Raw genomic sequence first — 12,584 nt, forward strand, 5'->3', positions numbered from 1 at the left:
TTTTAAAAATAAGACGTTATAACTTATCAGCTCCTAAAACAAGTTATCGAATGAAAGAGTTTATCCGTCATTTAAAATAATCTTAGCCAACCGAGCTCTAATTCCTTAATTTCTGGTCTATGACTATTACCTTCTCTATATTTAACAATCCAATTTAAAATTAATACAAAAATAATTATGTATTACATATTTTCTTTTGCAAATTATTTTACATATCACGAATGCAATTTCCAGTGGGAAAAGAATTCCAGAATGTTGAATCTTAGCAAGCTATAGAAAAAGAAGTATAGTATTAAATACTAATAACAGCAAAATAAACTGAATTTTTGATTTTTCTGCAAATATTTTACACTTGGAATCATGACTTACATCAAAGTCTAGATCTTGAACCATGCGATCTAACCCCTCTTTTCGGGTACTAATTGTTCCGAAGATGTTATATCTACTGATAATTTATTATGTGGAAATGTTCGATAAATGCTTGTAATATACAGTTAAACATCTATAAATTTATACAATCGAGATTCGAGACTAGCAAAATCCTATTAATTTAATAAGATATTAAATTACTGAACTAATAGTTTTGTATGTTTACACCGAGTCAGAACTAAAAACATTTATTATTCAAGCGAGATTATTTAATTTATCGAGTATTAAATTATTATTATTTTTTCCCAGTTATTTTTCTTGGATTCTAGATCCATATTGTTCCCAAAAAAAATATGTTCTCTATTTTTTTGTTTATAATAATCAAGGAGACAAGTTGAAATTAATTTAATTTATTAAGTTTCAGATTAAGTCATTACAGCAACATTAAGGTACACATATATACATAACACCAATTTATTCTTCAGTACTAGATCCAAATCATGTATTTGACTCAGAAAATTTTAATTTATTTTTTTCCACAAGAGATTTGTCTAACTAAATGAGATAATTATGGTTACCTTCCTTGTGATTTCGTCTATTAAAAAAAAAATGTACACCCCTCAAACTACCATTAAAACACACTCACACATCTTTAAAAAAAAAATTACATTACCTCTACAAAATTGAAGAAAATAAACCATGTATGATCACAAAAATCTCCTACTTATTTAATAAATAAATTATAGGGTAAATTAGGTAAATCACGGTCACCCTTGAGGTAATTAGATCAAATTACGAGAAAATCCTTCATGTTTGGGTAATTACAATCATCCTTTCAACTATGAATTTTCTTACACGTTCATCCTTATGATGTCAAACTCAACATAATTTCTAGGTTCAGTGAAATGTTCTAGCCTTTGTACAAAAATGCAATTTTTGATGCACCACAATATGATATTTACAAGTCAAGAGACACATATTATGATCATTTTGTTTTGAAATGTAGAGTTCGAATGGAGTAAAACGAGTACAAACTTATATGTGTAATATTATCTAGAAGATTCCACTAAATTTGATGCTATAAAGGTGTATATGTAAGAAGATTCTTATTCGAGGGATGATCATAATTACCAAAACATAAGGGGTTCTTTTGTAATTTGACATTATCTCAGGGTGTGGCTGTAATTTACCCTAAATTATATTTACCCCCAAAGCATGCCCTGTTATAACACTTTCCCTAATTATTGTTTTTAAATTTCAGAGAATAATCATTTCAAAGTCTCATGTTAATATTTTCTAATTAAGAAAAATATGTATATTTAGTGCCAATATTTCATATATGTAGGAAACTATGTCTATATATAATGAAGAAAATATTAAAAAACAGATTGATTTGACATAATGTGCCATAACTTTGGTTCTTATTGTAACAAAATGATTTAGATTTGAGGAAAATACTTTGAGTTTCATATTATGGATATGGGATAGTATTAAAAACAAATAACAATTAATTATTTATGTATAAATAATTAGGGTTCAATAAAGGCGATTAATAAGTGACAAGGCATTGCTAATGAGTTTCTCCACACCAACAACACAGCTCCTAATCTTCCTCCTCACAACCGGGTTCACCTTCCGGCCCAAGAACCCATCCACGCACGTCTCCGCGTCGGTGATCGCCGCGCTAGCGTACGTCTTCGCGTTCGCCCACTGGAAGTCCCTGTCGGCGCCCTTCCCCAGACGGCCCATCGCGGCCACCGTCTGCTTCAGCTCGTACACTGCATCCTTCAGATCGCCGATGCACTCCTTAATCGCGCGCGCCTCCGGCCTCGCGATCCCCTTTTGTGTCGACGATAGCTTCGACACGGCCGCGGAGCAGTTTCCGGCCGCCTTTATGGCAGCCGAAAGGGCCGCGTTGCATAGCTTGAAGCGGCTGGTCCCCACCGAGGGAGCGTAGGGGGTTAGAGTTTTGATGCAGAGGGATGGATACGTCGTCGTATTGCATGATTTCTTGATGAAGGCCTGTGACGACGACAACGACGCCTTTTTGGAAGCTGCAGAAGTGTGACGGGCGAGCAACGTCAGCGTCAGAAATACGGTGAGGATTGTGAGAAAATGTTTAGTGCAAGAGGAGATTATTATTTGTGCAGCCATATTCAATGTTAGTGTGTGTGTGTGTGTTATATGAAAAATTAACTTGTGATGGGGTTTTTTGGTATGGTGAGATTTGAGATTTGAGGAATTTAAGAGGGGTTTTTATAAAGGTCTGAAAACGTCAGGTGATTTTATTGATGGAATTATTATAATTTAAACTATATGTTAAAATATGGAGGGGAGGCACATGCAAATGCAATTAGATGTGAATATATTTATTCATTAATATTATATAAAAATTCTGTTGCATCACATGATAAGGGGTTTGAGTTATTTCTAGATCGTGAGTTTTGCTTTGCTTCTAATGTGAAATCTAGGTATTATTATAATTCACTTTAATTTATGTAGGTCAAGCAAATTAAATTAAAAGGGGGGTGTATTGCTTCTAAAATGAACTCCATGAAATAGGACCATTATTGCTTAATTATTTTATGCAATTCGATCTTATCTAAGCAATGTTGTATTTACTATTTAATATTTGATCTCATTTTTTTTCGGTACCGAAGAAACTTGCGGTCAACTATATAGGTGTACTGGGTTAACCTACACTCTTCTACAATACCTTCCAAATTATACGAAAGACGTCAGCCATTTAAGACTAACCATGTGTGATAAGCTCGACATAACGATCTTTGGCAAGATGATTTGAACTTGGATCAATTGACACGGGTGCACTTGCTCCAACCGCTGGACCATTTCTTGCAGGATTTGATCTCATACGTTTTTTTTTTTTTTTTTTTTTTTTTGTAATGAAGGAACCCGTAGCCAACTATATATGTGCACTGTGTAAACCTACACTTTCATATAATAGCTTGCAAACAATACGACAGATGTAAACCACACTAAGTTAACCATGTGCGACAAACTCCGCCTAGTCACCGTTGACAATGGAATTTGAACCTGGATAAATTGACACAAAAACATTTGCTCCAACCGATAGGCCATCCTTACGGGATTAATCTCAGATTATTGTATACATGACATGTGGATGAGTAATGATATATTATTCAGTAATTTTACTTTTTATAAACATAAAATCCAATATAAATTAGATTGCATTGGAGGATCGGCTCACGAGTCTTCTATTTCTTTTTAAATTTTATACATGATCGAGATTACTAATTTCAAAATAAAAAATATTTGAGCTCGAATTTTACTATTGTGATTCGAGTTGAAGCTTAAACTCGTGGAAACTGGCTTGAGTGGAAAGAATTTAATAAAAGAAATGGAAAAATATCGTCTAAGTGCATATAACCCCAAAATTTAAGAGTGAAATTGAATTTTAAATAATTTTAAATAATTAAGGGTGCAAAGTGTATTAATCCAATCCTAGTTTGAATTGAAGGAAAATGAAATCAGGAGTTAGAATAGTCTATGGGACTATGATAGGGCCATGTGATGTTACCCTATGAACGCAGACCACGTGTACAAGTCAGACCCAAAATTGGCGCCATTAAATTAAGTCAAGAAATTATGTGAGGGTTGACCATGTTTGCTTGTGGAGTGTACCCTGCGTAAATTGCTGCTCGACAAAAGGCGCCTTTTTTGCTCAATTCATTATTAATTTATTATCCTCCGCAATTAGTTAACAAATAGTTATAATTAGGGTTAAATACACTTTGCACCCTTAAAGTATAGATTGTATAACATTAATCCCTTTAAAGCATCTTTATGTAACATCTACCCTCTTCAAGTGTTTTATTTTAGGGTTATTTGTAACACTTATCACTAAAGCACTATTTAATTATATTTTGAATTATAATATCCTTAAAAAAACAAATCTCTTATTAGATGAAATAATTGGCAAATAATTCAACTATCTTGTTAAGAACATCTATAGGAAAAATAAAAAAATATATTGTCTTCTATTGGTAACATATATGTAATAACATAGAAATCTAATTTTTGTTGACCCAATAAAATTAAAAAAAAAAAAACTAAAAATTATACTAGTGAACAAAAAATTAGTTTATATACTAGTGTACATATATTTTGAACAACAACGACTTCAAAAGATAATTTAAAAAAAAAAAAATCAATGTTTTCCAAGAAATCAATGAATAATCGAGTGTAATCTTAATTGTTTAAACATATTTTAAATCAATAATTTCTTAAAATGACTTATTACACATAAATCATAATGTTTAAATATATACATTTTTTTTAATTTTTTCCAATAATTTTATTTTATTTACTTTTCAATTTTATATAATCCAATAAGAATTAGTTTTTATGTTACTTATTTTATCAAAGAAAGATAAAATTTAAATTTTAAATTATTGCATTAATCAATAAAATGATCATTAATCGATAGGAATGAAGTGCAAGATTCTTGATTTCCAACGCAACTACATAAAACTACACTCAAAAGTCTCCAAAATTTGCTTTTCATCTATAGTTCGAAAAGAGAAAGGGCACAAGAGAGCATCTTTTCTCTGCCCGTATCAACGAATATTACGATTACGCCCTTTTGGGAGGAGCCATATTGTGAATGAGAGAGGTAGCCACGCTCGTTGCGTATATCTGTACCAGCATTCCTGCATATAGATAGGCACCATTACAGAAAGAAAAAAAAGTCAAGACAAAAATCATTAATAAACACACTGCACGCAAGAAAAAAATAAAAAAAATTACCGAGTAAAACAGCAGCGATTTTGAAGAGCTCAAACTTTGATGACTGCCACGTACTCAGATCTTTCATAACCTGTTCAAAATATGTTAACACTTGATAATAATCGTGTATTTCATAATATCTTTAAATTAGTCGAACTGAAAGAAGTTGATGATGATAATAACCAAACAATGTCATTGTAGAAATTAAAGATCGAGCAATAGTCGAACAAATAACCTTCAACATCAAATGGATGAATAATAATGAATAAATGTATACTTCGACGAATAAATGAACTCTACTATTTATTTATACATACAAAAGTGGAATGCAAAACATAGGCCTGCCTGAAGTGAAATCAGACATAAAGTGAGAGTGCGAAAATAAGCTGATGGTATAAGGATACCGAATATGATTTTCGGACAAAAAAAAAACGAACATATTGTTGAATGCAACTTTTAAAAGCTCTTAAAGCTAAAATATTACAACAAAAAAAAAAAAAAAAAAAAAAAAAAAAAAAGAAAACGCACAAATTAGGAAAATATTACATAAAATTAAACAGGTTCATTCTAGTAAAAAACATTTTGCTTGGGTACGGAAATAATCGTAGACAAACTCAACAAGGTGTTCCTACTCAAATGAGCCCTCGAGTTTGATTCATTATATAATTCAACCAACACATACGATAATGGTTAATCAACTAACATTTTAGTTCACTAATTGTAACAATGGTGTTGATAAAATTTGATCTCAATTCTTGACACTGAATCTACGGTCACAAAACCGTACAATCGGGCAATCTCTTGCAGACATATTTAACAGCATTACTATCTAAAGGAAACGAAAAAAGATTCTACCTTAACCGATTCTCCACTCTTGAGGAGACAAACAATCGAGATAACAGCAGCAACTGCCGATCCAAACAAGTACAGCTTCAAAAGGTTAACGCGACTGCGCTTTCGACCTTGAAAAATAACAAACAAAGATCAAACTTTTAAGTCAAAAAAATTAACAAAACGAGAGATACTTTTTCATATGTAAAAAAAAATAAAAATTCACCGTACCTAATTCTCCTACTAACAGAGAAATAAAGAATACAACACTCGAAGAAACCGAAAGTCTATCGAGAACGCCGCCCCCTTCGACTGTAGATAGAAATAGAACTACTGCACCAATGAATTGAATAAAACCCTGCAAGGAATTTGAGCAAATCATTTAAAAATCTCTTCTTTTTCTCCATAATTCATCTCTATAAATCATACACATTAAGGCCTCGTTTGGTTGCCAATATAAGATTAAATAATCTAATGAAACCCCATTTATATAATTGGACCTTCGACGATCCAATAAAAAACATGCCTTTCAGGCAATTATAAGTCATAATAACATAATATTTGCGGGTCGACCCGAGAAGTTATAAGGGATACCAAACATCAAACAAAGTTCAATTATTTAGTTATTCATAGCTAATCACCCCAACCAAACGAGGCCTAACTCGATTGTGTATCCAACTTAATATACCTGGGTAAGGATCAGTGAACCTAGACGAGATTTTCCTTCAGCAACCTTTGTATACCCTTCAATTTACAGAAGAAGAAAAAAAACATATAATAACCTAAAAATTAAAAAAAAAAAAAAAAAAAATTTTGAAAAATACATTGGGAAAATCGAATTAGGGCTTACTGGAATCGACGACCATACGGTAAGAATAATCAGAGCCGTCCGTTCCAGAAGGCCTCCCATTGACAGATTTTCTTTGACTCATTTTCTTCCCCAATTCTATTTCAAACTTTTGTTTTCTGCGATTTTGATTTTGATTTTGATTTTGATTTTGATTTCTCCCTGACCTTGCGGAGTGTAGTATGAAAGGGAAATAGTTCTTCTGTTAAAATCGCTACTAGGAAGCAATGAGTTTTAAAAACGTGTTTCGTGTCCATCACAAAAATCGTTGGGTCCGAGTCAATACCGGAGAATTGGAAAAAACTCGGGTTAGACCGGAAAACCAAAAAACGGGTGAAAATCGAAGAAAATAATTAACAAAAAGGACAAATATGGAGGCAGTGGAGAAATTATTAAAATAATGGAATGAGAAATAAATAAAATATACAAAAGAAAATTATATAGTAAAAATGTAATGTAATTTGTATATATATATATGTATGATAATTTTGGTGTTTTATATTTTAAAAATTATTATTGGATAATTGGTTGAATCAAAGATTTTAGGGTTTTTTTTTCTTTTTTTCAATTATAGGATTTCTACTGATTTTTTTACTAAATAATTATTTATTAACTATTTGTAAATAATTAAAAATAAAAATATATCCTTCTTCAACCGATCCAACCATGACTCAATTAGTTGTCCTGCTCGGTTTTGAAAACATTCTTTATAGTATCAACTATCAAGGCATAATTAATTATCCTTCTTCAACTTTACCCAACATTAATGATAGATTAATAAAATTAGAAACGGAAGATGAAGATCCACAAAGGGATAATTTGGTTAATTACGCACTTTCCCCCACAAATCAAGACTATTTAATAATTTTCTTATTTAGTATGCATCTACCTTAAACGACACTTAAAAAGAAACGGAAGGAGTACATCAATTCATACAAAAGTTCAAGAATGTGCATTGAAGTAAGCCAATAGGCCCACAAGAGGTGCATTCACATAAGTAGTGGGCTCCGATTTTGTTGCGTCGACACGATCATCCGCATACGTGTCATCGGTATCGGGCCCACCCACCACTGCCCCGGTCAGCATATTCGGATTCGGGGCACCACTCAAGAAATAGGGCGTACCACCCTTGCACTCAATATGCTCTGGTTTTGCAACTATTGAGGGCAATGAAGAAGCCCTATGGTGAATTCTTTGTGGATATTTTTTTCCATATCCCACCATATATGACATTGACATTGGATTATCACCTAATATATAGTTCACCTGCATTAATTTCTTCAAATTTTAGCATCTATTGTTATGGATGCGGATGCATATGTGTATCGATGAATGATTGATATTGTACCAAACGTGTATTTGAATCGGTGTAACATCAAATGAACATTGTTGGAGATATAAATATTAAGTTGTTAGTGAAATGTGCTCAGATCCAGAAACTTAGTGAGATGTATCATTTAATATTTATATCTCCGACAAATATGCTATTAATTACCTGATTTCTTGTGAAATGAATGAGCCGCTTCGGGGTGATGATCACGTTATTATTGCAGCGTACTATGTGGTTGGAGTTTTTCAAGTAGCGGGCGTACGCTAATAGTAGAAACGAAATTGCGGTCGTGTGTTGCATATTGCACACGCCTTCTTTTACCAAAAGCCCACCTGCAATTGATCAAAAAATAAAATGAAAAAAAAAAAAAAAACAAATTACATTCACATTCAAAACCGATCTTTTACATTATTACAGTGCTACATCAGATGAGACACACCGAATATTGTATTTAGTATTTATTCAGGCACAAAAAATGTACACATACAAAAGTACATTATATCCATTGATACATACCAGGAGAAAAGTTTACTATTTTGGTCGGAGATTCGGGCAATACAGAACATACGAAGCTGTCTGCGTAGGAGAGAAAAGGGGTTGTAGCTTCCAAACTGCGATTTACGATGTACTGCAAAGACAACGGCTCGAAATATTAATATCGGATTAATTAATATGCAAGGAAAATAAATTAGATGAATTAAATGTAGGAATATAAGAAACTTATAGATATATATATACCTTGGAAACAAGAATATTAATTCCAGCATGTTTAGCATCCCATCCAAATTCAAACATGCTACCTTCAATATGTGGTTTGAAGTTGTTCATGTTCTGTACGACGTAGTTCCAGTGGACATGGCTTTTTGTGGCTTTGTGTAGCCAAGCTGCTGCCCAAAGCAATTCATCCTGCAAATTAAATAAATTGATTTTATTTATTTTTCCATTAAAATTTGTATTAATTAAATAAATATGGTTCATATTAATTTAATAAAATGTAGATTAATATTGTACATGATAACCACTGAAATCACAATAAAAAGGGCATGCTCCTTCCCCAATGCTGTCCTTGTAAGATCCTCTATACTTGTCTGCAAACTCAAATACCTGTTGTGTAACAAATTAAAATGAAATAGAAAAATAAAAAATAAGCTTATGCATTGTTGAACGTATATACATATATCATTTATTAGAAATAAAGTCATTAATAATTTTAAGTGATTTGATTTTTTTACAATACTAACTGATCGAGAAGATTAATACTTGCATTAATAATATAAACGGCAAATTCCACTTTCCCCCTTCTACTCTGGGTCGGGATTACTGTTTGCAATTTGGTCCCCTATTTTTAGTTATTACAGTTCCAATTGAAGATTATACAAACTTAATTAGGAAGGATGGGGGTTTTTGTAATATCCGAGGTTTGGCCAAACAGTGTTAAGGTCCGAAGTTTGAAAGCTAACGGCAAGGGCCACACTGAGACAAATTTACAAATTAAAGAGGGGTAAATTGATTCAATCGAAAGTAGAAGGGGGGTAAAGTGATCGCTCAGAGTAGAAGGGGGAAAACTGAAATTTGCCCTAATATAAGATTGAAGGGAAAATTACAGTTTTCACCCCTCAGGTTTGCACTGATTTCACATTTGGTCTCCTATGTTCACAGAAAACACATTTAGTCCTTCATGTTTCAATAATTTAACGTTTTTGTTCATTTCTATCAATTTACCGTTAGTCTGTCAGTTAAGTCCTTGATGGGTATAGTCTTGATTCCGTTAGTTTTATCAGAAAAATTGACGAAAAAGACTAAAAATGTTGAATTTTTAAAACATGAGGGACCAAATGTGATTTCGGTGCTAATGTGAGAGGCTAAAAGTTTTTTTTTTGATAATGAGAGGCTAAAAGTTAAAACTGTATTTTTTCCAAAATTTGAAATACCTGATCAACAAATGTTTGCTTTTGTTTTGAGAAATCAAGAATGTTGCCAAAAAAAAAATACTATTTTATTATGTTATTAATTTACCTTGGAGGCTCTTTGTAGAAGCACTTTAGAGTAAGCGCCATCCCCAAACGCCTTGAACACCAAAGACGCCGCCGCAAGAGCCGCCGCTATCTCGCCGGAAACTTCCGAACCTGGAGCATTTTCAGTAACGGCGTAAACTGTACGAGGGGTGTCCATGTCTTCGGGCCTTTCCCAACAATTGTGGTCGGCGTTGGGATCGCCCACCTGAGCGTAAACGACGCCGTTAGTGGAGGTGGATTTGAGGAAGTAGTCGGTCGCCCATCGGACGGCCTCGAGTGCATTATGCAACTCCGGTCCCATGGACCTGCCGTAGTCGAGCACTCCCCACGCCAGCATTGTTGTTGAGAATGCCATCGGGAAATTGAATTTCACGTTGTCACCGGCGTCATAGTAGCCTCCTGTTAAGTCCACCTGTACATCGATTTTTTTTTATTATTATTATTATTATTTTATTTTTACTTCGGATTAATTAGAACTGGGAAAAAAACTTAAAAGAAATACATCATCAAACTTACTTTCTATAGATTTATGCAAAATATGACATCACATTCAATAATAGAAATGTAAAGGGATTATATTGTAGAAATATTTATATTTCAGTTAGTGAATGCGAATCTTCAATTGTTTTTTACATATACTCGTTCAACTCTCAAAATGTCAATAATCCGGTGCATATTTCGCTTATTAAAAAGACGAAATATTTGTGAGTCGACCTTAAGATATTGGAATATCAAACATAAAAGAAACTCCGATTATTTAGTTAATAATGTATAATCTCCCCAACCAAGGCCTAAGTGATGTAAATTCTCGTGTAAATATAATAACGAGCCTCCAAAGTTCAGTTTTCATGGAATGTTACATCGAATATAATGAATATAAATCGTCTATGATAGTATAAATGTGCGTTTGGTTACTGGTATAATGTTCTACTGACTAAACAGTAGGGGCTAGAAATACGTTCGGTTGACAAGATTCACACTTTTAAAAAAACGCTACTAAAACCAAAGTTCGCTATTAAATACTACTATTTCCTTAAATTAGTAGTACCTCTCCCCAAAGATTAATTTAATAAAAAAAAGGTGACTAAACAAGTAAAATAATATTTTATCTTTCAAACTACATGTTAATATTATTAAATAAAATATTATATAGACAAATCACATATAATATCAGAATTTAACAGATTTAATACAAAATATAATCTTACGAACATCATACTAACTAATTAATTAATTAGTTAATATAGAATTAACCCAATCTAATCTAATCTAAACTTATCCAATATAAGTAATCGTACGAGCACTAAGACTATAAGTTATAAAACATGATTGGGTAAAAATTCTTATATATAGTTTAAAAATGATTTAATAAAATCAAACTATGTGATTTTCTCTTTCCTCAATCCGTAGAAATGAAATTCGTTGTTGAAAAAGTTTAGAGTTTAGAGCAAGAGGCCGACGAGGTCCATGGGACGACATAGCACACGTTGATTGGCATCATAGGAGATATCCACTTAACTAATCTATTCATCTTTTTACCTAATTAAATTTATTCCCAAAAAAAAAAAAAGAATTATGTATAGTTAATAATCTGTAGAATTTTATTTTTTATTATGTTTTTGAATACCACTATCTTTTAATTTTAATGGGAACACAACATATAGCCTACCCTGTTATCGATTTTTGTTTATGTCTGTGCATAGCATGCTTGAGTAAATTTCATGAAAGACGCTAATCGTGCAAAATATACTGGGCTCTAGCAAATAAAATTAAAATATACTCAATAAATTAAAAGTAAATAGTTGGAGGGAAAAAATGCCAAATATTCAGAAAATCTAAAACCCAAAATAGCACATTATACTTTGGAAATTGGGATCCCTTAAATTCATCTAGGATATATTCATAACATGCACAAACACCACATTTCTATTAATTAATAATAAGTTTTTTCTTCATCCAATTTATTATCTCAAGAGGTACAAAAATAATTTTATAGGTTATCAAAATCCATATATTAATATTTGACATTTTACGTAGCGTAAATTCACCAGATATAACATATACTCGGTCTCGAATCTCGATTATATTATATACAGCCACTAAATGAAAGAGAAAAAAGGCACATACGCCCTTGTCCATGCCGTCGTGAAGAGCGGAGTCCTTCCTCCACGCCAAACGCTGCGAATGGGGCAACTTCCCCGACCTTTGGCCCTCGAAAAATAGTATGCTCTTCGATAATGCATCGCCGTAATCATGCATCAAATTTGTCTTCGCTGCAGTCGGACCGACTATTAATACTATCACTAGTACTAATATTCTCAATAAGTACTTCTTTTCTCTCATCATTAATTATTGCTCTATATAATTTTTATCATGTAAGAAACATGAGAGTTTTGCTTTTATAAAGATGGCCGCTTAGGTTTGC

The 12,584-nt window shown here is 32.5% G+C and overlaps 3 protein-coding genes across 3 annotated transcripts; all 3 read right to left on the reverse strand.

The window, feature by feature from the left end:
• Nucleotides 1-1,729: 1,729 nt before the first annotated feature.
• On the reverse strand, nt 1,730-2,616 carry LOC105951052 (pectinesterase inhibitor 9). Its single transcript, XM_012974443.2, has one exon. It carries the CDS (start codon nt 2,521-2,523, stop codon nt 1,906-1,908), a length of 618 nt encoding a protein of 205 aa, XP_012829897.2. The 5' UTR covers nt 2,524-2,616; the 3' UTR covers nt 1,730-1,905.
• Nucleotides 2,617-4,786: 2,170 nt separating this feature from the next.
• LOC105951055 (jagunal-like protein) lies at nt 4,787-7,043 on the reverse strand. The gene is made up of 6 exons (XM_012974446.2): nt 6,818-7,043; nt 6,656-6,711; nt 6,199-6,325; nt 5,992-6,098; nt 5,158-5,227; nt 4,787-5,060 (listed from the first exon to the last, which is right to left on the reverse strand). The coding sequence occupies exons 1-6, from the start codon at nt 6,897-6,899 to the stop codon at nt 4,984-4,986; spliced, it is 519 nt and encodes a 172-aa protein (XP_012829900.2). The 5' UTR covers nt 6,900-7,043; the 3' UTR covers nt 4,787-4,983.
• A 523-nt stretch (nt 7,044-7,566) lies between these two features.
• Nucleotides 7,567-12,584, reverse strand: LOC105951084 (endoglucanase 8-like). Its single transcript, XM_088819721.1, has 7 exons — nt 12,287-12,584; nt 10,161-10,571; nt 9,156-9,248; nt 8,883-9,050; nt 8,661-8,772; nt 8,310-8,476; nt 7,567-8,080 (listed from the first exon to the last, which is right to left on the reverse strand). The coding sequence occupies exons 1-7, from the start codon at nt 12,503-12,505 to the stop codon at nt 7,757-7,759; spliced, it is 1,494 nt and encodes a 497-aa protein (XP_088675847.1). The 5' UTR covers nt 12,506-12,584; the 3' UTR covers nt 7,567-7,756.

This window comes from Erythranthe guttata, chromosome 6, assembly GCF_056151865.1.
Source record: "Erythranthe guttata isolate IM_541 chromosome 6, IM_541, whole genome shotgun sequence".
NCBI classification, from domain to species: Eukaryota; Viridiplantae; Streptophyta; class Magnoliopsida; order Lamiales; family Phrymaceae; genus Erythranthe; species Erythranthe guttata.